At 48.2% G+C, this 27,066-nt stretch overlaps 1 protein-coding gene and 1 pseudogene across 3 annotated transcripts in view; both read right to left on the bottom strand.

Moving 5' to 3' along the window:
- UBE2F (ubiquitin conjugating enzyme E2 F (putative)) overlaps positions 1 to 24,470 on the bottom strand; it is a 52,030-nt gene extending 27,560 nt beyond the window's left edge. Inside the window, exons 1-4 of one of the 3 annotated variants that reach the window (XM_004262549.4) lie at positions 24,331 to 24,470; positions 18,624 to 18,757; positions 8,974 to 9,003; positions 4,851 to 4,916 (exon numbers count right to left, since the gene is read on the bottom strand). In XM_004262549.4, coding sequence (XP_004262597.1) covers positions 4,851 to 4,916; positions 8,974 to 9,003; positions 18,624 to 18,741 — 214 coding nt within the window. In that variant the 5' untranslated portion in view covers positions 18,742 to 18,757; positions 24,331 to 24,470. Of the gene's footprint in view, positions 1 to 4,850; positions 4,917 to 8,973; positions 9,004 to 18,623; positions 18,758 to 23,588; positions 23,990 to 24,330 lie in introns of those variants that run through there. The other 2 variants (XM_049712408.1, XM_033424353.2) reach the window with 2 other exon arrangements.
- LOC125965025 (uncharacterized) lies at positions 19,600 to 23,582 on the bottom strand (annotated as a pseudogene).
- Positions 24,471 to 27,066: the final 2,596 nt, after the last annotated feature.

Here is a 27,066-nt window from a genome sequence, read left to right as displayed (position 1 = left end):
GAAACCGCGACACATTAACAGTAAGCTACACACACACTACTGTGAGACTGGGGTGGTGGTCAAGCCAAAGGCCTGCTTCAGTGCTCTGACCCATTTCCGCATCTTTTAACACGTCCATGATTATTTAAATGTTGTTCCAAATGTTCATGTGTGGAACCAAACCTGTGTTTCAGGCTTACTAACCGTATTTCTTTGCTCAGAAACTGGGAATCTTACTTTATTTCATACTAAGAAATTTTTCCTTCTATAACTCCAAAGCTCTGAAACAAAGCTTAGAATAGCTAAGAACCAAACATAATGGGGATAACAGATAAAACAATTTAAATTTCATGACTCAGTGTAAGGCGCACTTTTATTATCACGCTCATCAGTTAGGGAGTTTTTATAAATTAAATGTTAAAATTAAGAAAACATGACAAATCTAATAACCAACACATTTAAAAACATACTTACATGAATATACACATAAATATACAAGATTTACAATGTAGCTATAGAATTCCCCAATCAGAATTTTTAATATATGTAACAATAATAAAAAGGATGTTATTAACCATTAAAAAACCCACTTCCCTGGTGGCACAGTGGTTAAGAATCCGCCTGTCAATGCAGGGGAAACAGGTTCGATCCCTGGTTGGGCAAGATCCCACATGCCACGGAGCAACTAAGCCCGTGTGCCACAACTACTGAGCCTGCACGCCTAGAGCCTGTGCTCCGCAACAAGTCACCACAATGAGAAGCCCGCGCACCACACTGAAGAGTAGCCCGTGCTCACCGCAACTAGAGAAAGCCCACGCACAGCAACGAAGATCCAACGCAGACAAAAATAAATAAAATTAAAAAACAAAAAAACAAAGAAACAACCTCCCACATATCTAATAAAGAACTTATACCAGGTATATAAAACTTACAACTCAGTAATGAGACAAGCAATACAATTTTTAAATGGGTAAAATTATTTGAATAGACACTTGAACAAAGGAGATAGAGAGTAAACAAGCTTGGGAAATGATGCCCAACATCTTTAGTCACTAGGGAAATGCAAATTAAAGTCACAATGAGACACATACCTAACAGAATAGCTAAAATTGAAAAGACTGATAATACTAGCTATTGGCAAGAATGTAGGGTAACTGGAATTCTCATTCATTGCTAGCAGGAATGCAAAACAGTACTTTCATTTTGGAAAAGAGCATGGCAGTGTTTTATGCAGTTAAACTTACTCTTATCACATAACCTAGTAATTGCACTGCCAGGAGAAATAAAAAACGTTGGCAAACGAAGACCTGCCCACAAAGGTTTACAGGAGCTTTATTCACAACAGCCCAGAAGTGGAAATAACACAAAGGTTCATCAATAGCCTGTTATAACCTGTTACAAATAAAACCCATACAATAGAATACAGCCCACCAATAAAGATACAAAATACCACATAGATGAAACTCAGAAGCATTACGCTGACTAAAATAATGTAACTTATAGCTCAATCAACATTGCTTAAAAATTTTTTTTTAAATCAATCTAAGTTTCCACCTTAGGAAAGCAGAAAAAGAAAAGCAAATTAAACCCAAGGTATAAGGAAGGAAATAATAAAGAAAACAGCAGAAACCAATAAAATGGATAAACAACTGAGAAAAACAAAAGCTTGCTCTTTGTAAGAGATCAACTGGATAAACCTCAAGCTAACATGATCAAGGAAAAAAATAGAAGATCCAAATAAATCAACATCAGGAATGAAAACAGGGACATGAGTGCAGATCCCACAGACATCAGTAGACTAATGAGAAAATATTCCAAACAACTTTGGATGGTATGAGAATGCTAAGAGCAGTCTTACTCATCACAGCCAAAAGCTGGAAAGAATTCAAGTGCCCATCAATAGGTAAATAATTAGGTCATATTCATACAACCAATACTGTTGCCCACAACAATACATATGAATTTAAAAACATGTTACATGAAAGAAGCCAGAGAATAAGAATATATAATATGATTCTATTTATATGAAATTCAAGAACTGACACAACTAATTTATGATAAGAGAAATCAGAAAGCAATTTTGGGTGGGTAGCAGGGGGTGAGGAATTGACTGCAAAGGGGAAGAAGGGAACTTTGGGAATGCTGGAAAGATGTTTACTGGGATTGTGGTTACACAGGGATGTGTATCCATTCTGCAAAACTTATTACACTCTACAGTTCAAGTTAGTACATTTTATTGTTTGTAATTTTATACCTCAGCAAAATTTATTTAAAAAGTAAAAACTAAAATAAAAAAAAAAAAGGGTCCATGGTCCCCTCTGCCTACAAGCCACCATGTCACAGTGGGGGCAGGCTGAGGGGACCTCCACAAGTCAACTGGGCAACTCTGACCTGGCCCAGTTTTTCAAATCATCCCTCTAACTTCACAGAAGACTCTGGTGGTATTTCAGCCAGTCTTTAGATTTTTGCTTTGTTTTGTTTCATTTTACTTTCTAGTATTGTTTCTTGTTTTGTGAGTTGATGTGGGGATTTTTTTCTTCTAAGTTCATTTCTTTTCTTTTCCTCTATCACCAAATTACATTTCCATCTTTTCTCTGAAGAATACATTTATTCCCAAGCATGAGGGACATTCCAAAAACAAACAAAACTATAAAAATGTTACCAAGTACGAACAGGAACTATCTTGCCAGGAGCCAGATAAAGAAGAGCTTTGAGCTTCAAGTGCAGATGCAATTCTTCCACCCTGACCACCTAAATATCTAGATCTTCTATATTATTGAGTTTTCAGACTCAGCCCCAGTATTACTGGCTGCAAATGAGCCAGTTTCAATACCATCTGCTCCATATACTGTTAAAACTTTACTACTCAGACCTATTTTTCTTTAATAACTAAGAAGAGCATGACTCCAAAAAGTTTTTTAAAAAACCAGGATGTTGGGCAAGTTTTTAGCATTGGCGGATCTCTGCCACGCTTCACTTAATAACAAAGGACAAGAACCACAGCAGCTTTCTGAGTCACTGACACCACACAACATGGGCACACACACAGCACCTGAAGAGCACGCCACACAAAACTCCATGTGAGCACTTCCACAAATATAAATGCTCAAGTACTAAGCAGTTACAGGCATCAAAACACAAATTCCTTCTTTACTTGATGGAAGAGCGAACACAAAAACTGTAACAAACAATCGTGCTGCAGTTTCAAGAATAATATCAAAGATGGCGTCATAGACATAATCTCAATAAGAACAACATCCATGTAATTTAGTAAAAAAAATTCAGTTAAAAAACAAACAAAAGACCTATCCAGAGGCTGGTTGGACTCCACACAAACTCACTCATGTAAGCCAGTAACAAGCCCGGCAAAAGCAAACACGGTTCTGAATAGCTGAGAATCACAAAGCTCTCACAAATGCCCCAAAAAGGCAGAGAGAAGAAAATATCTTTACTACAAACCCTCAAGTGTGAGACTACTTAGTAAACAGAGAACCGATCTTAATTGCCACAATTTCTGAAAACACCCTGCAATGCTTAACAGTAAGAGTAACTGACATTCATAATGGTGACCTCTGGTCACCTGGAAACAGTGTGCTCAGTATCCCTCACTAAAAAGGGCAGAGCTTGCAATGTGTTTATGAAGGTGGTCAAAGAATGGTTAGAACCTCCATCACTTCACAGTTACAAGTCCTGAGCTTCAGTCCTCTCTCGAGCTCAGGCTTGTGGAACGCCTGTGTCTGACAACGATGTTCTGATGTTAGTATCTCTACCCTAGTGCTCACTTATCTTAGAAATGGAAATGGTACCAGACTGAATTTATGGATACGCCCCAGAGTCGTCTGTAGAACCACCACACAAACTAAATGAATTTTTTTAAGTTTTCAAGCACATTTTGAAAATGGGATTTCTCCTGTTCTAATACAACATCTTCCATGGGAAAAAACCATCCTACCTGCAGGGAGACAATGCCAGGGGTTATTTGTGGGTTCATTACCACCTACTGAAATTCTGCATTCTTTCACTTTTTAATTAAATTAGCTAGTGACTCATTATTCTCAGTTTCTCACTCCCTTTCCCTCCCCCAAATAAAATAACACCCTCCACTTCCTCCACAACACTGCTTCCCCTCTTGTTAATTCCCTCTGTCCTGCTTTCTTCCTTCACCAGCCAGCCCACAGCAGCTCCACTGGCCATGACACCCACTGTCAACATAAAGCCAGAGGGCTGCACTGTTGAAACGTGCAACTCCCAGAGCTGCACTGTAACCAGGAAAAACCCAAGCCCTCCCTCTAGCTGCGCAGCGTGACCAAGGAGAAATACCTACCAGCTCGGAGCACTTGGAGCTTGGACACTTGATCAGTGCTAACAAGGACAGCTGGTAATCTGCTTCCTTCCTGGTGCCTGTAACAGGCCGGGCTGAAGTGCTTCACACCCATTATCTATTTAATCCTCCAAACGGTCCCATGAGATAGGTTCTATATGATCCCCACTCTGTAGCTGGTAGGCTGCAGCTGAGAGGTTATTAAGCAATTTAACCATGGCCACACTGTTGCTAAATGGCAGAGCAGGATCTGAATCCAGTTATGTCCTCAGAGCTCATACTCTCCACCCTACACCAGGAGCCTTCGGCGTCATTCACTGGGGGCGTTAATGTCTGCACCTAGTTCCTGGGTACACGCCACATGCCTCAGAGCACTTCCCTATGCTTTATTGGACTACAGCATGTATCCTGTCTTCATATGGAATGGTCATTACCGTCATAACTTTCAAAAAGTTGGAGGACAAATCAAACCAAATATTATAGATTTCAAAAGCCTTTGGAATTTGCTGTTTGAAAATCACTTTAATACTTACACATGTAAGAATATTACCTGGGGTGACAGTTAGCTGAAAGCAATGAAGCTTGTTTGGATCAGGAAAATACACTTTACACGTACCTGCAAAAGAAACAGGCCGTCAGGAAGGTCTGACAGTTAGCAGCAGTCTTTATGTTGAGGTAAACTTTGAAACACATGGGAAAGTTTAACGGTGCTGAGTCTATAGACTAAACCGGTATATTTCCCCTATTTGTTTAATAATAATTATGCCAATGTGCTGAAGTTGCAAACCAGTGATATTTGCTATGTGTTTTCCTCCTTACAGTTTTTTATTAGTTAGTTCCAAATTGGGATGTTATCTTTAACCCTTTAAATGGTCCCTAAAATAGAGATTTTTCCATTAATTTCAAGAATGATGCTACTTTACTTTGAAAAGAAGAAACCGTACCTCAAGGAGATTAATGTATGTGGGTAAAGGCTAACTAAACATAGAAAAACCAGAAAAAGAGCCCAGGCCGAACTTCTGGTCTGTTCACCCAGCACCACAGTCATCTGTACCCACCACAGCAAAGAGAAGTTAAAAGTAACTGTACCAGCTAAGGTAGCTCACACCCAGACCACGGCTTTTCTTTTTTCTTTCTTTTCTTTTCTTTTTTTTTTTTTTTTTTTTTGTGGTACGCGGGCCTCTCACTGTTGTGGCCTCTCCCGTTGTGGACCACCAGGCTCCAGACATGCAGGCTCAGCGGCCATGGCTCACGGGCCCAGCCGCTCCGCGGCATGTGGGATCTTCCCGGACCGGGGCACAAACCCGTGTCCCCTGCATCACTGCGCCACCAGGGAAGCCCTCTTTTTTTTTTTTTTTTTAATGTCTTCACAACCCGACCGATAATTCAGATTGGTTTGCTGGTGACAGGATGCTCTGCTGACTTGGACGGCAACACTAATCGCATGTGCACTGAACCAGAACGGTCTGGATCAGGAGACCCAAGTAGTTCCACTGGAGAAGAGCTACTGCAGAGGTGCAGACAGGGAAGACATCCTACATCTGCCTCCTTCAGACAAACGATGCAGAAGAGGGGTAAACACCCAAGGGATAAATACTGAAGGAATGTGGAGGGAATATACGTAGAAATTGTCTGTATTTTATAAACCTGGAAAATATTATGCTAGATTCCTTGGGTCGTCTGCTATTTCTTACAAGTCCTGATGAAAATATTTGCCTAGTTTTACATGGTATGAATTTTCATCAAAAATAGGACAATTCAAATTTAGCCTTGGAAACAGCCTTAGAGACCATCTAATCTAACATCATCAATTGTGAGAGATGACATGAAGGTCCAGAGAAGTTCAGTGACCAGCCCAAGACCACACAGGTTATCAAGAGAAGGAAGTTTAGTTCCCAAATTAAAAACTAGTTCATGGGCTTCCCTGGTGGCGCAGTAGCTGAGAGTCTGCCTGCCGATGCAGGGGACACGGGTTCGTGCCCCGGTCCGGGAAGATCCCACATGCCACGGAGCAGCTGGGACCGTGAGCCATGGCCGCTGAGCCTGCGCTCCGCAATGGGAGAGGCCACAACAGTGAGAGGCCCGCGTACTGCAAAAAAATAAAATAAAATAAAAAAACTAGTTCATGCCTCATTTCATTACTTCATGAACATGCCAGAGATGACACATAAAAACAATGCAAAACTGTTAGTGGGGTTTCTTTTTTTGACTGATCCCTCAGAAAATAGTTGCAGAGTGAAAGGTAACTCCATCTAGAAGAACAGGAAAGGGTCTCAGAGATCACATTGTCATTTTCCTTGTTTTCAAAATAAAGAAACCAGGGGCCAAAGAGTTCAAGGCTTTCACCCAAACCACACATTTGAACTGTGTGGAATAATTTAAATGGCATTCGTTTTTCCTAATCTTAACTTGGAAAGAGAAACACCATTTTTCTAGTGAAATATATGTAACAAAAACATATGACAAGGGCTTAGGAAATGTTTCATTGATTACTTAAAGTTGGCAGCATCCATTTGTTTTTAATTTCTAGTATTCTCCTTTGTTTTAATAAAAGTACAGATGTAGAAATCAATCCTTCTAATATAGACTGGCCCACCAAGAATAAAGAAATTATCGAGACGGATTAAAAATAACAATAAAACTTCTAAAAAGAACCAAACATTTTAAAGCTAAGAAGAAGTCTTAGGTTCTAACATGACAACAAAAGGTTAAAAGTCAGCCTGTTTAGTTCAGTGCAGCAGCTTTACTAAAACTCCAGAACTAAGCTTTTCCTCTCTGCAAGCACAGGCTAAGGCTCTCACGGTATCTCCGTCCATCTGAAAGAGATGTCTTCTACTTTTTGCAAACAGAGAAACCTCTACAAACTTACATGAACAGAGCTCCTGAACTAGTTCTGAATCATTACTAAGCAGCACTGCTATATGGCAAGTTATTTTGTTTGCCTTAATATTTTAGAAAGATTATTAATCAGATAGTAAAGATCTATTCTTTGGTGGTTTCTTGTTTCCTCTTTAGTGAGTTGCATACTTTTGGAAAGCCTGGCTTACTTGTATAAACTGATTTATATGTCCCCCCACTTTGAGAGAATAGGCAGGGAGAAGAAGAGAAAGGAAGCATATAGCATGTAGTTTTTAAAATCTGACATCTTAGCTATAAAGGCAAGGAAGATGGGGCATGCCTTTTCCAAACCTAAGGTTTTTAGTTAAAGTCCTGGTTTGAAAGCCAATTATAGTTTTATTGTTTTTAAACCAAACATTTAGATAAAGCTAAACTATATTAGTTACAAACCAACAATCTCTGTAAGATTAACATACAAGGACAAAATAAACTGGGTGTAAGTTGGAAGTTTTTTATGGTCTTTGATTAAATGTCTGCATGTGTATATATGTTCAAGATGGAGGGCCAGTGGGAAGATATGATGGGCGTGGAAAATAGAAGGATTACTTCATTTTCCTTTTTAATTGGACCTTATTAGATTATTATATAATCTGAAAAGAATAGAGAAAAAAAGAGAGAACAGTATAATGAACCCATCACCCAGCTTCGGTATTTTACTAATCTTGCTTCGTCTGTCCTACCCACACATACAGTCATTTGTTTTCCTGGAACATTTTAAAGCAAATCAGTTGTAAATACTTCAGTAGGTGGAAAGATAACCTTTTAATAGAAATCCAAGATATTTCCTTCTAGTTCTGACTAGAAGAAAACTTTGAAGTCAAGCAACTTTGAAGTCAAAAATCCAGACATTTTTGACTTACACTAAAATATATTTTATAGCACAACCCACTATACTCATATATAAATACTATATATTAAAAATAATTTTTCAAGGAACAATATGTACTTACCCTTACACACTGATTACACAACCACTTAAGGGTTGCACCCCACAATTATCTTTCCAACTTTAGGTGGAGGTTGGGATGGGCCCTCTCTCACCCTGTATCAGATGGCCTCCGTATCAAACTCTCTCGAGCATTCGCCCAGACTAGGAGACCCACGTATAAAATAGTTCACTCATATTGATAAATATATTCAGCCTTAACCAAGTATAATGATAAAAAGTTCTAATTTCAAAAAATACTAAAATGGTCGAAGCTTTCAGACTTTGATGGTCTTACAAAATATAATGGCTTGGGAAGGCATCAATGATAGGGGAAAAGAGAAACACTGACACGTTATCACAGGAGTTAACTGGCTGGTAAGCAAGCCCGCTGACGAATGAGGCCCGCGGTCAGTCCCTGTGTGCTGGGGCACAAGGACCTAGCAAGGTGAGGCGACCTGGAGACATCAAGGCAGCACAGCTGTCCTACCTTGGGCACAATGATAAATTACAAATAAGCACTTTTCGGGCCAAAAACATGGTACTGTCACTAACAAAAATAGGACTGTCCACCATTGATTTATATGCCTTTTCACTAAAAGAGGACGTGGGACAGAATGCTGTGTAAGAGGAACAAACCCTAACCAAACGCACCTCTGCAACAAACAGTAAGGAGAGGAAGTACTGCCGTGCTACATTCTCCTCCTTATCAGAGCCTCGAAAATCATCCTGTTTATTCCTAACATACATAGAAAACGGGCTTTTTGCTACGCAAAGTTATCAAAACATAAAACAAGCTTCTCCATGCAATTATTTCACAGCAGTTAATGTGTGGGGATGCTATACTTACAAGGTAAATTAGCTTCAAGTTCTGCAACCTCTGTAGAAACAAAGAGATTATTGTTAATATTAGTCAATTGCTCCGCATAAAATCACCAGCTCTAAACTGGCAATTCCCTCCAGAACAATGAAGAAAACAAACAAACAAACAAACAAAACTGAATTAACAGAAATCTACACTTGGTCTAAAGGTTAGACTTTAAGCCAGGAAGTTGCTTTCAAAGATACAAAGTGACTTGCAGGATGCCAGCAAGTGCAGTCAAGGGCCCTTGAAATTTTACTTCCGCGAGAATGAGAACTACTCAAAATTAACATAGAAATTATCTATAGATAAACAGTCACTAAAGCGTTTTTGAAAATCTTGTTCCCCCAAGTAGTGGAACTACTGCCCTCAAAATCTGATTTATATTTATATCTCTGCCTCTTCCAGTTTTTCCGGATTTGTCTTCCCGTGAGGGCTTGCCCAGTTTGCGCTAGAACTTTTCCAGGGAGAGAAAACTCTCTACCTCCTGCTGGGCTCATGTGCTGCCCCTGCCATCTGTGGGCAAGCTGATACCCACGGAAGCCTCCTCCTTGGAGCTACATTCCTTAGCCCTAGTGCTCTCCTCTGGGACCTCTTCTATCCGTCACTCATTCAGCATTCAAGCCCAGCACCCCTCTGCCAGGACAAAGCTGCAGAGCTCCCACCAAACCTGCTATTACCGAGCTGAGGTCTGGGGGAGCACCCAGAAGAAACCGGGCAGGCAAGTCGTCTGCGCCTCTGACATAACATAACGTGCTCTGGTGACTCTCCAGCTGCGGAGACTAAAGGAAGGAGGAGGTTTTCAATCTGGGCGTTAAAGAACCAGTAGAATTCAGTCCCACAGAGGTGGGGAAAAGGTATTTCAAGGAGATAAGTTAGCAATGTGCAAAAGCACAGAACTCAGACAAGCACAGAAACCAGACGGTATGCAGTGCAGCCAGAGCAATGGGAAACAAGGTGGAAAACCAGGGCCAGGATGGTGGAGGGCGCAGAACTCTCCACTTTATTCTGCAGCAACAGGAGCCAGGGGAGGTTTCTGAACAAAAGTTCCTAAGCTTTGCCTCAAGAGGACACCTAAGCGGAGGCCAGGTGACCTGGGAGGTGGGTGCTCTGAGAGGCGGCAAGGACTCAGCAGAGGTGGGGAGAGCCAGCGTGCCTAACAGCAAAGAGGACAGAAGGCTCTGCCAACTGTCGTGTGTGTGTGTGTGTGTGTGTGTGTGTGTGTGTGTGTGTGTGTGTGTGTGAGTGTGTGTGTGGCAATCAGAGATGGCACCGAGGCTTGAGGGCTGAGGAAGCTGAGGGGGGCGGGTGGGAGAGTTGAAGTCTGGGTGCACGACCAGGGCCAGGGCTGGGGAGCCCCTGCAGAGTGATGCCACCTGACGTCATGAGACCAACGAAGGGGAGAGACTGGTGAGAAGAAAGAACTTTGGCAGAAAGCAGAGGACAGGAGCAGGGAAAGTCACCGATGAGAGACAGGAGGAACAGTAGGAATGATTCAGTAGAGAGGACAGACTGGTCCGAGGGGAATGAGGCCTGAGGCAAGCCTGGGATGTGGATCTCTGACCGGTGTGAGATGATACCTCATTGTAGTTTTGATTTGCATTTCTCTAATGATTAATGATGTTGAGCATTCTTTCATGTGTTTGTTGGCAGTAAGGTAGATAGCTGGTGGGAAGCAACCGCATAGCGCAGGGAGATCAGCTCAGTGCTTTGTGACCGCCTGGAGGGGTGGGATAGGGAGGGTGGGAGGGAGGGAGACGCAAGAGGAAAGAGATATGGGAACATGTGTATATGTACAACTGATTCACTTTGTTATAAGGCAGAAACTAACACACCATTGTAAAGCAATTATATTCCAAAAAAGATGTAAAAAACAACAACAACAGGAAGGTAAGTGGAAAGATGAAACCAGTCTACAAAACACTAAGAAGCAAATGACTCCTTCAAGTGCAGAGCAGGGGGTGGAGAGGGGGAGAATGGGTGGGAAGGGAGAGGCCACAATGTTTGTAAAGCTGAGTGCGTTAGTGGGGAGACTGGCAGATGGCTATTTTGAGGCTAAAGGTTTAGGAAAGGCACAGGCTCTGACCTCAGCTAGCTGAGAATCTCGGTAGAGACGGGTGGCCCACTAAATGTATTAGGTCTGGGTTCCAGGCACTCGGGATGGGTATCCAGACAAGTGAGGTGAGGCAGAGGAGGGAGGAAGTAAGGACTGCAGTCCTGGCAGTCTTGTGCTATGGTATACTAGAATATATGCACTTAAAACAAAATGATGAAGATCCTATGGAAGGTTCACTAGCATCATACTTATAACGACCATGGTGATCTTTAGTTTCGCCTTTCACTCTAGCAGGGCACGGGGTAAAGAAACACTCTGAGGCCACCCACCCCGGCCCTCCGACCAGGATGGGGTCCGAGCCAGGCTCTGCTCCAACAGCCCACACAGGGCACTCATTTTATCAAAAAAGCACACCTCTTATCAAATGAGTCATGCATATTAATCACTTTTAAATATATGCTATCCATATAATTAAATCTAGATGGTTTTAAGGTGAATACTATTTACATATTTATTACACTATTACTTAACTTTTTGTTGATACGAATTCACAAGAAACTCTTCTTGAGGACCCTTCTTTTGAGAGATTGATGCTGGCCACTGGAACCTGGTTTTCTCTGGTGGGCCTATCCTGACTCCTGTCATGAGAACTCTGGTCATTCAGTTTTACAAAAACCCAGAGAAATAGAAAACATGCCCAGAGGATGTGAAATGGGGCAACATGACAGAAGTGAAAAATTTGAGAAGACAGTCTACTGCCAAGGAACAGGGAAAAGGTGAGGCCCGGACACAGGAGGGCAGGGATGCACTGACCAGGGTGTCGTGATGACTGAGCAACAGAACCGGATGCTGCGTTACAGGGACCTAGTGTGGGGATGAGAGGCTCTGGGCCAGAGGACGCCTCACTGTAGGACAGGGGTTCTCCGCCCTGGCTGCACACAATCATCTGGGGAATTTTTTTGTTTTTTTTGTTTGTTTGTTTAATAAACAGCCTTGGTGAGGTACAATTTACATACTATAAAATAGACCAACTTTAAGTGTATAATTCAATGATTTTTAGTAAAATTTGGAGCTGTGTACCCATCCCCACAACCTAGCACCTGCTGAGCAAACCCTGCCACCCCACCCTATCCAGACCAATTACACCAAAAGTCCTAGCTGGGGCCTAGGCCTCTGAATGTTTTATTCCTCCAGGTATAGGAACTGCTGTAGGCTACTTTGCCAAGCTAAACTATTTACACACAGCTAATTTACACAGACGGATTCAATAATTTCACATTGTGGTCTAGAATTCAACTCCAAAGACGAGAGCCCTCAGACCTAGTCCAGTGATGACCCCCACCACAGTCAGGGCCTCTGCAGACTTCTGGTCCAAGAACCAGAGTGGGCAAGGAATATGACCTTGGAGGCAGAAGGATTTCATTAAAGATGCCTGGCATTTTAGTCCAGCCCAGTATGGAAGATAAACGAACTACAACGCAGTGTTCCTCTCAGGGAGTTGTCACAGATGACAAGTAGTTTGATGATGGCGAATAATAATTCACTGACATCGATAGTAATAACCTCAGAATCCACCTACAAGCAGACTATGGCCAAAGAAGCCAGGGATTTGCTTTACACGCTCAAGAGGCCTCTTGGCAAAGCAGCAGTCCTCCCCTGGATAACCTCACTGCCCAAAGGACACTACCCCACCTGGAAGGTAACAAGAAGTTCAGATATTCTTAAACTGCTGAAGTCGCGCCTGTTGCAAAGATGCTAACACCTCTCCGGCTCACAGGCCCACCTCTGGGGAGGCACCTGGCACCTGGCACAAGTAAGTGGCTGCACAACTTCCTCCTGAGAAATTAGACGCTTTTCCTGTCTAACTACACATCAAACCACAGAGCCCACTTGAAGCACGACTGACTGCCCTGAAATGTCAGACTACAAAATCCGCCCCATTACCACAATGGCCCCCACACAGCACGCACTCAGCCCCTTCTGCGGTAGGCTGCCCACAACACAGTGCTCTAGCTGTTTCCGCACCACCTGCCACTTGAACCTGTGCCTTTTTGGTGGTGGGGCCTGTAGATCCTGACCCAGCCCTGGGACCCCAGTGCCTGGGCCTGAGCTTGGCACACTTGGAGTGCTCAGGAAATGCTCGACAAACAAGCACACTTGCCAGCAGGGTGGCAGTACTCTCTGTGAAAATCCTGAGACACGAGGAGCCTTTCTCCTCAGACAGCTGGGGACTGAGGCATTCCAAAGGTGCTGAGGACTGAACCATGTCCCCCGCCCAAGTTCTTATGCTGAAGCCCTAAACCCCTACCCACCATGTAATGGTATGAGGTGGGGCCTTTGGGAGGTAATTAGGGTCAAATGAGGTCAGGAGGGTGGGGCCCTCATGACGAGATTCATGCCCTTATGGGAAAAGACACCAGGTGCTTACAAGCCAGGAAGAGGGCCCTCACCAGGAACTGAATCTGCTGATGCCTTGATCTTGGACTTTCCAACCTCCAGACCCATGAGAAATAAATGTGTATTGGTTAAGCCCCCCAGTCTATGCTCTTTTATTATGGTAGCCTGAGCTGACTAAGACAAAGGCCAATCATAGATGCAGATGGTTTGTAGCAAGAGCCAGCTCCGAGCCCCATCAGGTAACACGAGGCAGGGCAGCTGAGCCCTTTGACCCAGGAAGAGCTGGCAGCTATGTCCCATGAGACTTGATTACCTCTTTCCACCTGAACCACTACCTCTTCGATTTCTTGAACTACAACTTTATCTCTTAGCCTCCCGTCTGTCTTTATGCCTTGAGCACCTCTTCTGCATCACCAGCATCCATGCACAGTGCCCTTATGGGGGAGACACTTGCCCCAGCAGCAGCATCCTATTCCCAGAGATGGCATGGCTACTGCCCAAGAGCCCCACCAAGCCCCACATCAGCCCTTCCACTCAGTCCAAGGGCCTTCTAGCAGCACACTGCAGAGTGCAGGCCCAGAGTACTCACGGCCCCCTCCCTCCACACTCTGGGGAAGCTAGGATGTAACCCCGAAAACCAGCACAGCCCCCGTAGCAGTCTCTGGGAATGGATCCCCAAAGCCTCATATCACCCACTTTCAACATGAGCAGACAAAGCTGACTTGAGCCCTCACGTGTCTTCTACAGATCCTCCCTGCCCACCCCCATTCCTGGGCTATCCGGCACACCTGAGGGCCACCAAATTCCCTGGGCAGTTTCAGTGGTGTTTAACCCTGCAGCCAAGCATTTAAAGGTTAGGCTTGGGCCAGCTGCCTTACTCCATGTTAGCAGGACTCCTCCTCTTTGGGCCACTGCCCTCGTCTTTAGAACACATATTGGAACACACAGCCACAGCTTCAAATGCTGCTAAATGCTCTGAATACCCTGCCAACATGACAAGCCAACCCTGAGCCCACCTCCAGAGTCCTGGGCAGGGCCTGGCATGGAGAGAGCAGCTCTGGAGAACAATAAATGGTTCTCTTTTGCCCACTCTTCCAGGAAGCGCCCTGAACCGGAGCCGCTCCTATACCACGTGACCAGACCGCTCATGTGGACACAGAAGCGCTCAGCCAAAGGAGGCCCCGTGTGGCACCTCGTGGAGACACCTGCACCTTGGATGCTGGGAAGCCCATGCAGGAGGGCAGCCAGGCCTCTCTGCTCTGCAGAGTAGGCTCAGAGTATGGAGAGCCGCCACAGCTGCTAAAACAAGAGAACACCAGGAGCCACATGGAGCACAGGGGCTGATGGGACAATGGCCATAGATTCATTCCCAACTCCAGCCCTGGCCCTGAACTCAGTCAGCTCAATTCCAAATCTCCACATTTAGCAAAAGCTTCCTGCCAGCCTGCCTGGAGCCCCTTGAGGTCTTCAGGGGCCACTGACAGGAGGCTGGCACACACCAGGCACTAAAATCTTTGTCACGTGAACAAGTCAAAGGACAGGGAGACACACAATCACGTTCCCATTATATGAAAAGTGCCAAGCTTCAGACAGAAAAGAAAGTAGGTCATTCTGCCCAGAGGCTTTTTTGGAAGGTGGGGAGCATCATCAGACTCAGAAATTGACGGACTCGGAGGAACCACAAGGGTCCACCGGAAATGCAGTGCCCTCTGCCCTGTGGCTGAAAGCACCGGTGATGGCTCCCAGAGAGGCCCAGACCTGAGCTGGGGCCAAAAGGAAATGCGCAGATCTGAAACGCTCTCTCCCCAGTGTCCCCAACTCCCAGGATTCAGGGCAGACAGCAGCCCTCAGTCCTCGCGCAGAAACACCTGATTGTTCTATACCCTCCAGGGACTGCTGCTGCAAGCATCTCTCCAGTTGCAGCCTGGAGGATATCCTTGAGAATGACCCCAGGGGTGCAAATGAAAAGCTGGTATGGCCAAGGTGCCAGTGTGGTAGAGCCTCACACTGGCCAGCGGCTCCGAGGCAGGCCACAGTATTCCAGGGACAACTGACTCCACCTGTCACCTTCAGAACTGGGCCCACTAGCCCAAGAAAAAGAACAGAAGCTTCAGTTTTGTAGCTACCACTGGCCCTCACCACTAGGGACAAGTGTCCCTGTCAACCTCCGATCTCCCACGTTAACCTTACAGCCATCCGCACCAAGCCAGATCTCCACCATGCATGGTCAAGCATGGCAGCGGACCAGCTAAAAACATATTTTTGCCTCTAAGTGTCTGTGGTCTTTCCTCTGGGCGATGGACGCATGGCCTAGATGCCCTCTCAGCGAGGGCTCTCAGCAGATGGCCTTCAGCTCTCAACCCTTCCAGGGACTGTGTGGGCTGCCCAGAGTCCCACCTCAGGCCAGACCCATCTGACGACTGGTCGAGCAGAGCAGGAAGGCCTGACCATCTCCCCTGACTGGGGACAGCTGTGAAGGGCCACGCCTGCTCTGGAGCAGAGGCTGTCATGGGGCCTCCGTCAGAGCTCTCCCTCTCCCTCTGCCCGCTCCTGCTTCCTCCACCACCCTCCACAGGCATCAGTCCCAAGGATACCCTTTAATAACTATACCGCACGCCAAATTCCCCACTCCCGGGAACCCAGCCCGTGGCACCGAGTCCCAAAGGCGCATGAATACACTGTTCTGCTACTCAGGGATCCTCAGGAGCAACATCCTCACGTGAGCCACAGCCACAGCCCCAGATGACGGTCCTGACTGCAGCCATCTCACTGAACCCGGACAACTGACTTTTCTCAAAGTCCCCAAGGGGAGTTTCAGCTAGGAGGGACTCTCACAGTAACCACCCCTCCAAGGGCCTCACCAGGCCCACGGCAGCCATGGACTCCGCCGGGCTCCACCTGACCATCAGAAACCCCCAGAATGGAGGTGCTGCCGCATTCTGAAGGAGCGCTCTAGGTGCAGCCCAAACAGTCATCAGCCATGAGAGCGTTCTTTATTACAGCCTCCTCTCTCAGGTCAGGCCCACCCTTCCTCTCCACCTACCCTCCACCACGAGCCCAAACTACTCACCACTCAGTCAGCCGGCCCACACTGGCCTGGCCACCCCGAGGCAGATGGAGAGCAGGCCACATGAGGGGCGTGTTACACTGAAGCTTGGTACACAACCACCGCCAACTGCAAGTGCTCTGGGCCCGGAAACCTAATAACCCCCAGTGTCTCTGGGAGAATGGAAACAGGTGGCCTCTCGAGGAGGTTTTGCACCTCTCCTCGATAAGCCTCACAAAATCAAAGGACCTCAGCTGGGTCCTGTAAACCCAGCCAAAGACATCTCCTGTCCTAGGAGCTGGGGCAGAGTCCAGCTCCATGGGCCTCAGGGGGCTCCCCTGGGCTGCGTCAGGGCCTCGAGTCATTTGAGAGCTCTCAGGGAATCCCTGAGCGGGAGGGCGTGTGGTGGAGCCTCTGTGCCTCCCTGAGTTCTCTCTTCTGGGGACTCACACTTCTGTTCTGCTCCTTCGGGTTCTGCTTGCTGGGTCTGTTCCCCAAGTGCCTGCCCTACCCCAAAATGTGGGTCTGGCTGTCTTGCTGCAATAAAGCTGTGACCTGGGCAAGCTTTTGAACCTCTGAGTCTCAGTTCTTGAGCTGTAAAATGAACCACCCACCTGGCAAGGCTTAGCAAAAGTCAAACAAGAGCTGCCCCTATAAAGCACCCAACAGAGGGCCTGGCCGCAGGCGCTCAGCAGACAAGTGCTGCTGTCCGCTGTGACAGGAGGCGGGAAAGAAGATGGCGCCGTCCATTTGCCAGCTTCCCCCCCCACTCCTCCTCAGCTGCAACCCCCTTCCTCACCGCAACTCACTGGCATTAGAACACCCTCCCCTCGAAGGACTTTGACCCACGCGTCAAACCCCTTCCCTGGCTTGCTTGGCTCCTGGCTTCCTCTGCAGATGGAACCCTTGAGCCAGCACCCAGGAAAGAGACTCAAGTCCTATCAGGCCACCCAAGTGAGGGGCTGCAGCCCAGGCCATAGCCCCAAACCCCGCAGGGTAAACCTTCCTGTGTTGTAACAAACTAAATACCGTCTAACGCTCTCCCTGACACAGAAGGTATTTTGCCAAAATGTCAAAAACGATTCTGACTCCATCTTTAACCTATCACCCATCAGGCTGGGAAAGCCAGAGCTCAGTCACGATCCAGGGGCAGAGGGAGAACAGGGGAGAGTACACCAGTGACGCGTCCCGGAACCCGGCATCTCCTGTGCCCACCCCTTCCCAAACGCAGCTGTGCTTTGCTTCTGAGAAGGCCCAACACGGGGCATTCATAAACGCCAGGTCTCCCACCAGCAGATCTGTTCCCGGACATGCAGATGGCAGCCACCCCCACCGTGTCCACCTAACACAACATGAAAACAGACAGTTCTAACAAATCATTTAACCCTCTGTGCTTCCTAGCTCCTTACACTTAAAAAATGTAAACACGTGTCATAAAGTAGAGTGCTCCTTCAAGGCAGAAACTGTTTGATCTTTCGTGGTCCTCATGACCCTAGGAAACTGCCTTTGCACTCAATAGTTGTAAATCTGTTCAACGGATACATGCAAAAGTTCCACACAAACACTCGCATAGTCACACACATACATCACGTAACCCTTCTCCAAAGACTACTGCTAGGACACTCTATTATTAATTCTGGGACAAGAACCAATTTTGCACAAGGCTGTCCTCAGGCTGTGAATAAATAAAAGAGAAAAGGATCCTAAGAGATTACCGATCTCCAGTCCCTCCCTCTACAGGTCAGACACTCTGCTGCTGAGGAGTCCAGAAAGGAAGAACCTCCCCGACTCCCCACCCCCACACACACACCAGCCGGATAATGACAGCACTGAGACCAGAGTCGTCAGTCTGCTGAAGGAGTACCTTACTCCTTCTCCTAGCATTCTGGCAGCCCCTGCAGAGAATATCCCAAGGGCATAAGACACAGCAGTTTTAATACTGTTTTCTTGCCATCAGCATTCCCATAGTGTGTGCAGAGTACAAAGTTCTTCTGTTGTATGTGACAGCAATTATATTTCAAAATATTTTCAAACAGGTACTTCTATTCAACAACAGGCTGCTTCGTATCCCAGAAGAGCCTCCAGGCAGACTTCATTTTGTTATGGGATAGAAAAACAGCTCACACGGATGGTCATTACCTTTGACAAGCAGCCTGTCTCTCACAGAAACCCGCCGAGTGGAGTCGGAGGCTGTGGCTGACGCCCGGGACCCTTTGAGACCGTCATCCCGCTTCAGTTTGCTTGCCAGTGTCAGCATCACTGCTACCTTTATCCTGAAAGGCCAAAAGCAGGTTAAGACAGTGACTGGACAGTGAAGACAATGATGTAAGGTGGTTTTTAATATTTTTCCCATAATTTAGTTACAGAAAAATTTAGCATGTAAGATACAATAACACTGCATTCCTTCATAATGAATTTGGATAATCTCTATGCCTCTCTAAATCTGATGTTTTAAAGTATGAATGAAAATTCAACAAGGGTGAGCCAAGCATTTAACACTCACTGGGCGCCAGGCCCCGGGATGTAGCAGTGGCAATGCTCCTGGGCGCTCATGGTCTAGGGCAACCTCCGCTGACGGGCCTCACGTAGGCCCACCGCTGTCCACTGGTAAGTCTGCCCATCCCTGCTGTGTGGACCATGCACCTGAGGGTGTGGCCCCAGGGCCTGGCCCAGCACAGACTGAAGGGAGTGTCCACCTCTGGTGAGGAGGGAGCACCGCAATGCTTTCTTTCCTCCTTCCTTTAATAAAGGTGTGGCTAGAACCTTAATAAGCATCTTCACATTTATTTACGTTGTACTGTATTTATATTGTTAGGCAATAGCAACATAATTAAGTTATAATTAATGTTCCAAACTAGATTATTTTCACTTGGCTACTTCCAACCCACCTATGTTTCAGGTTCCCTCACTGACAGCTCACTGGGAAGAATAATAAAGACCAAAAATAGGTGATGCACCTGACTGCTTCGGAGAAAGGACTAAAGATGTCAACGATGTTTACAGATAGAACTGTCCTCTAGAATCTGCCTTCTGTTTCTAACATAAACCGCCATTCATCTGACAGGCCTCCTAACTCTTCTTGCTTGCTTTACCAGTTGGAGAGGAATTCTGGAACTTTTTTTTTTTTTAATTTTTAAATTTTATTTTTGGCTGTGTTGGGTCTTCGTTCCTGCGCATGGGCTTTCTCTAGCTGCAGCGAGCGGGGGCTACTCTTCATTGTGGTGCGTAGGCTTCTCACTGTGGTGGCTTCTCTTGTTGCAGAGCACGGGCTCTAGGCACAGGAGTTCAGTAGTTGTGGATCACGGGCTCTAGAGTGCAGGGTCAGTAGTTGTGGCGCACGGGCTTAGCTGCTCCGTGCCATGTGGGATCTTCCCGGACCAGGGCTCGAACCCGTGTTCCCTGCATTGGCAGGCAGATTCTTAACCACTGCGCCACCAGGGAAGCCCTGGAACTTCTTTTGATTGAGGACAAAAATTGGTCACCAGCTCAATATTTTCATAATTTCCTTTGTTGCTTTAATGTAATTTCCTTTCAGTACCACTCTGATCATTTTCAAAAGAAAATGATCTAAAAACTTCCAGATGAAAAACATGACCTAAGCACAGAACTTTTAGTTTGAAGCCAAGATCTTGTTTGTTTGTTTGTTTGTTTTTACGAATGAGCATCATTTGTTCTGATGCTGCTTCTTGGCGGCTGTCACCTGTCCAGCGATTCTGTCCAGATCTCTCTGTCCCTGAGGCGTTAGTTTGTGGCCCCCATCTTGGTCCTTTTCCACCATTTTCAGCCCCTCCAGGGCTTGGAGGACCCGACGGGCCACGCTCTTGGAGCCTCTGCTTAAGTGGCTGGGCATGACGCCATGTCTCTGACGCCCCCCCATAGATCTTGGTCATGGCACCAACCCCAGCGCCGCCCGGAGGTACAGGTGCCGTGCTGTGGAAGCAGCTCGTGTGTAGAACCAGTTCTCATCGTAGGGAGTGAGCCCTTTATGCTTGGCCAGCTTGACAGTGTCCACCCATTCAGGGACTTTCAGCTTCCGGACTTTCTGAGGAAGGCTGCCAGAGCTCTGACGAACTCCCGCTGGTTCACGTCTTTTACAGGAAACTCCAGGCATCGTGCAGCCTCTGCACTGCCAGCCAGGGGCTGAAGCCAAGATCCTGAAAGCCAAACTATAAGAATAACTCTCCCCCCATCAGTATTTTTAACCATTTTAACCCAGGTCCCTCACATAGCTTTTCACACCATCTTCTGTGTATTCCCCCACCCCACAAAGACTGTAAGATTTAATTTTCTATTGTTTGTACCATGAAAACAACATATTGAACATGACCTTCTGAACTGTACAGGACCTATGCACAAACACACACACATCTAATCCCTTTAAGAGTCACTGGTCTAGGGACTTCCCTGGAGGCACAGTGGTTAAGAATCCGCCTGCCAATGCAGGGGACACGGGCTCAAGCCCTGGTCCGGGAAGATCCCACATGCCGCAGAGCAACTAAGCCATGCGCTACAAATACCAAACCTGCACTCTAGAGCCCATGAGCCACAACTACTGAGCCCATGTGCCACAACTACTGAGCCCGCGTGCCACAACTACTGAAGCCCGTGTGCCTAGAGCCCGTGCTCTGCAATGAGAAGCCACGGCAATGAAAAGCCCACGCACCACAGCGAAGAGGAGCCCCCCCTTGCCGCAACTAGAGAAATCCCACGCGCGGCAATGAAGACCCAATGCAGCCTAAATAAATAAATAAACAAATAAATACACAATTTTTAAGAGGAGTCACTGGTCTAAATGCTTCAAGAGATAGTTCTATTACACACAAGCACTCACAAGCTCCTAGAATTTCAAACCTGCGAAGGACTTCTCCCCTGACTCCCACTCTATTTTATGGATGTGGACTCTGGGACAACCAGGGCCCAGGAACTGGGTTGTCTGAGGCCACTCAGCTGCTAGAAGAGGTCACCACGAAACACTAGTTTCCCTCGTGTAGATGATGGGATGTTTTTATCTCGAATGTGGTGATGGTTTCAGGGGTATATCCGTACGTCAAGACTGATCAAATTGCATAGTTTAAGTATGTACAGTTTAGTGTACTTCAGTTATACCTCAATAAAATTGAAAAAAAATGTGAAACCAAACCATTGCTAGTTTCTTTACTCCCACTCTACCTCAGCTGGACCCACGGAGAGGACCATCACCGATGGACACACACCTTCCCAGCTTCACCCAGGGCAGGGACTACCGGTTCCGTTTACCAAGCCCCCTCACAAGGGAGGGCGGGGCGGGGGGAGCGGGGCAAGGAGTCGGGAACTCCTGTGGAGGCTCCAGCTACCAGACACAGCAGCACCAGCTAGAGCCAGCACCCCCCTGCTCAGCGGCCCCCGAACGATCCTGCCAGGAATCCCTCAAGCAGATCTGGATCCCAAAGCAGGGTCTGCCTCCCCAGCAAGCCCACTGCCAGGCACCCACACCTGAACACATCACTCTCACCACATCGACAGGGTCGCCTGATGGTGGGCCAAGATATGCGTCTATCACGAAGTCCCCTTGGTTTCTATCCTCTAGCTGACCTTGGTAATAAAAACACGTCAAGCAATAAAAGCACAGCGTGTGTAAAGAGAGTTCCGTAGGCAGCACCCTAGGAAAGCCATAATAAAGAGCCCAACAGAAAGGGGAGTCCTAGGGCACATGATTGGTCCGCACCCAGCTCCCTGCAGACCTGCACTGAAGGAGCTGCTCAGAGGGTCCTGGCAAGACCCACTCATACAAAGGAAGGCTCACACCAAGACACTCTTCTGTGTGGCTGCAGTCTGAGGACTCTGCTTAGTTCTCTTATACTCCTACCCCACACCGAATTCTTCTCTGTGGGCAGAGTATGCCCCATACTCAATTCCACTTAGAGTCAGATTCCTGGTTTTCAATCGTCAACACGTTTGTGGCCCTTAATAAAATACACAGGACTGACTATGCAAGGTATCAAAGAAAACACTGGCGTCTGTTTCCTGTAGAAGACAAAACTTAGTTTCCTAACATTCTATGAAATCTAAGTATATAATGACCATCTATTTCTCCATCATCTGTATCATTTTCACACACCACTTTAGGGATAAAGCAAAGGCCTAATCGGGGGTTGCTACATAGCTGCTAATTTAACTCTGTACAAAGAGATCTGAACGAAAATAATCATTCAAGCTGTCAGGTTAGCTGAACACCTGCAGTTTGCTGCAGAATTCTCTCGTCTTTCTTCAGTATGCTTCACCCCTTGAAGACCTGATTTAAAACTAAACTTCCCCTTTACTGCAAATTACACTTTGACTAGGGCAGCATTTTCGGTAACAGCACCCTCAGTCTCTAAATTCCACAAGTTGTAATTGGCCCATTTAAGTTCTTCCTCTGGGTGGGACTTGCTTGCAGACTGTTCAGAGAAGATTCTGATGTACCGTATTTACTAGGCTCATCATCGAGCAGTACTGACTCAGTGTTCCTGCTTATAGTGGCAAAATCAGGCCCTGTCACCCGTGTAAGGGCCAGTCAGCTCACGGGGTGAGGACCTCCTCATTTACGATTCTTCCTGCCCTAGACAAGTCCCAATCTAAGTGTAAAAGGTGGAACTGCAGGTCACTAGGGGACAACCAACTTCTCCAGCCAAAGAGGCCCAGATCAGGACACAAAAAAGCCCACACCCCACCCTTCTCCTTTAGAACGCCAGGGCCCAAGGAACCTCCCACCTGGCTCCATGGCTGGCTGACTGATGACCTTTGGAGCCCAACCCTTTTACCTGAGCAGTAAACCTGCCTCCTCCTGCACTGCCCTGCCTACTACCTGAGCAGCAGGTATGTCCAGCCCTGCACCACCTAGCCTGGTGATGATTTCTGTCTCTGAACATCTCCCCCACCCGTGCCCTTCCCCTACCTTCATCCCCTTACTCAGCCATGAATCCTCTGCACAAGGTAGGTGGGCCTCCTCCCTGTTCCTCAACAACACCCCGCTCGTTTCTGGAAGCTTCTGCTCACCCTGACATCCAAGTCTGGAATGCCCTCCCTCCCTTCACCACCTAAACCTGCTGCTTCTTTAGGATAACAGATGACCACCCAGATTCCTACCTCTCCTCCAAGAAGCCTTCTCCGGCCACTCCAGTCCATCCTGACCCCACTCCGGCGCTGGAGGGAAGGCAGAAGGGCGGACCCGATCCCCTCGTGGGACGGATGAGGGAACTGAGACCCAGGGAGGGTGGGGCCACACCCAAGATTACACACCAAACTTGGCCGTACGGATCGGTCCAAGATGTCCTCCCAGCTCCTCTGGCCCGGGAAGACCCTCCAAACCAGCCGTGGTCTCCCCCGGTTGTGGGGAAGCCGCAGGCAAGTTGGCGAGGCGGCAGCCGGGCTCCGCCTCACCCTCAGCGTCCCCCTGGCCTAGCCCGATTCCCAGATGATCAGGAGTCCGGCTGCCTAAGTCCGAGCCCCGTTGCCTCCGGCCACGTCGGGCCGGTGACCTTGGGCCCACTCGGCGCTGCGTTTCCTCCCGGACAATGCGGCTAGCAGCTCCCCCGCGACGGCGGGCGCGAGCGAGGCCGTGTGTGCGCCCGGCACAGGTCCGGGCTCGGGGCGCACTGCCCCTGGAGCCCGGCCGCGGCCAGCGCCCCGGACCCAGCCCCGCGCCCCCCGGCCCACGCCCCGCAGCGTCCGCCCGCCCTCCAGCCCCCGACGCCCGGCCGTGAGGACCCGCACGGCCTGTGGCGGCCCCGGCGCCGCCCGCCCGCCGGGTGCAGCGGCGCCGCGGGAGCCGAGCCACCCTCCAGCCCGTGGCAGCCCCTCGCCCACCGCACGGCCGCGCGCTCCTCACCTGGGCACCCCGAGACAGGCGAGGCGGGCCCGGCGCCCAACACCATGCCCGGCCGGCCGGCGGCGGCGAAACGCAGCCCCTCACAGCCGCACCGGCTCCGGGCGGCGAGACCGGAAGTGGCGGGGCGGGGACTCGGCCGCTCTCGCCTGCGGCGGCCGAGACTGCAGAGGGCGCTTTAAAAAAAAAATTCAAAGCCCCGAAGAACTTTATTTGGAGCCTGACAGGCGAACAGCAGAGTGCGCCGGCCGGGGCTGGGCTCGGCGGCCGGCCTCTCGGGCCTCTCTCATTGGCTGACGGCACGGCCTGGGGCGGGCACGGATCTAGCGGCCCGCGCTGATTGGTCAGCGGCGACCGGGGGCGAGGTCGCCCAGTCAGTTTCCGAGCCTGCGCGCCGAAGGGCCGGGTTCTCTGCGCGGTGTTCCTGCCTCCATTCGTTTGGCCGTGTGCTAAGTCTGGGCCTGCGGCTGAGAGGATCCCCGCGCAGCGTGGCCTGCAGGGGCTGCTAGGCCGGTACTGACTGCCTCGGTGGATGGGGCGCCCGCTGTGTGCCCATCACAGTGCTCAGGATGCAGAGGAGCGGCCGCCCCACAGCCCGCAGTGTCGGGAGTGAGCGGGGCCGGGCGGTGAGCCGTGCAGCCACCAACCCCCCCGGGTGCTCCGGGAGACTGCAGTGGAATGGGTGGGCGCTTTCCTGTTGTCTTACGGTTTTCATGCCTTGTTTTAGCTCTAACACTTTTGCAAAGTACTTACTTTAAAAAATCTGTTTCAAATTGTTCTAATTTCTAGCTCGTTGAATACAAATTATTCTCACGTCCATTCGCGTCCTGGTGTGGTTGGTAATAGGCGCTCTGGCAGGGTCAGGTAGGGCTCCTGGAGGAGTGAGCCATCTGAGAGAGGAGGTTCACCTCGTGGACAGGGACAAAAGAGCCAAGGAGTTAGAATTTTATTTCCAGAAGCCCCACTGATAGGTTTTAAACGGTGGAGTGACAATATCAAGTTTCCTTGACCCGAGTGAGGAAGACCAGTCACGGACAAAATTCACGGTATTCCTTCTGTCTGGGAACAGTTTCCTCCTTCTTCACCTGGCTAACTCCTAAATTTGCCTAAGCTTAGACACCACTTGCTCAGAGAGGGCCCAAGGTCTGGGAGAGGCAGGTGCCCCTCTGTGACTTTGCTGAAGCCCAGTGCTTCCGCATTCCTGGTGCTCAAAGACACCGTCAATGCCTGTTTCCCGAGCTCAGCTCCTCAGGTCCTCCTCTTCTGTGTTTCCCATAACACTCCTCCCCGATCCTGGCGACAGGTGGTCAAAACACATCTGCCGGATAAGTATTGCATGAGCTTGTAGCAGCAGTCCTGGCGAGAGAAGATAAGGCCTGAAGCAAGGCAGCAAATTAAGGTACAGTGCATTGGCTTGAGTATTTGTCTTGCTAAGGAACACTGTCTGTAGGACAGCCTGAGCGCACATGGGCCCGCGGTGGCCCAAATCTCACCACTGTGGATAAATGAAGCTTCATTTCATGAGGCTGCCTCGTGCCTTCACCTGAGCCTTATTTAGGGTTTACTAGGTTATTGACTCATGTAATCCTCACAACAACCTCATGAAACAGGTGTTTTATTATCCCCATTTTACAGATGAGGAAACCGAGGCACAGACGTTAAGGAGTCTGCCTGATAAGGCAGAGCTGGGATTTGCCCTCAACCAATGCGCCATGTCCAATAGGTGGCAGGAGAGGGGCAAAGCTGGCCCCCTTGCTTCCTGGAGAAGCAATTTGTGTTCATCTGCGGCTCCTTCAGAACCGAACTTTCACTAGCTTAAGCACAAAACATTTAGAAGACAAGGTATGCTCATAGGATATGAGGAGACAACTGGGAGCCCGGCCTCCAGCTCTCGGTGGCTCCGTCTGAGTCCTGGCCTCTGGGGGTGGCCTTGTCCTCCCAGATGCCTCAGTGGAGCTGGGGCCTGGCCTCATACATCTTTACAATCCAGGCCACAGAGGGGGCTGTCCCTTCCCTCCCAATTTCACATTTTCCGGGAGAGGATGGCTGGGCTCAGATCATGTGCCCACCCTGTGTGTGTTTGTGTGTGTGTGTGTGTGTGTGTGTGTGTGTGTATGTGCATGCGCACCCGAACATATAAGAGGAAGGGGTAGAGGACCAATTGTGAGCCTCTAATAGGGAAGAACCTTTGTATTTTATTACAAGTTAATCACGAAAGGGATGTTGCCTAGAAGCTTAAATTATACATAATGGTCCATCGCTGGGAACCCTGCCTCCCAGGTAATGAGCATTAAGCTACAATGCCTATGTTTAGCTCACAGGAAACATCCTGACCGGGCCCACCTGTGAATGGCTGCAGAAAGGAAGAAATTAGCACATCCCTTTGGGAGGCTGACCAGAACCAGGACCTTACCCCCTCCCCTTTGAGTATAAAAGCAGCCTGAATTCTAGCTCGGGTGAGGTGGTTCTTTGGGACACTGGTCCATCACCTTCTCGGTCTGCTGGCTCTCTGAGTAAAGTCACTGCTCCTTTCCCCGACAACTTGTCTCTTGATTTATTGGCCTGTCATGCAGTGAGAGCATGAGCTTGGACTCGGCAATAAGCCTCCCAGGATAGTACTGGTGCCAGGGGACGAGCCGGTGGACACAACTCATTAGGTGTCCTTCCCACCTCCCTCACCCCTACCCTGAAAAGCGCAGCGCAGGGCTTCTGGCTGGAACAGGGAAGGGGAGATGGCCC

Source organism: Orcinus orca, chromosome 7, assembly GCF_937001465.1.
Source record: "Orcinus orca chromosome 7, mOrcOrc1.1, whole genome shotgun sequence".
In the NCBI taxonomy this organism is placed as follows: domain Eukaryota; kingdom Metazoa; phylum Chordata; class Mammalia; order Artiodactyla; family Delphinidae; genus Orcinus; species Orcinus orca.
Note: the sequence above shows the minus strand (reverse complement) of the source record. Positions and strands in the feature narration are given on the sequence as shown.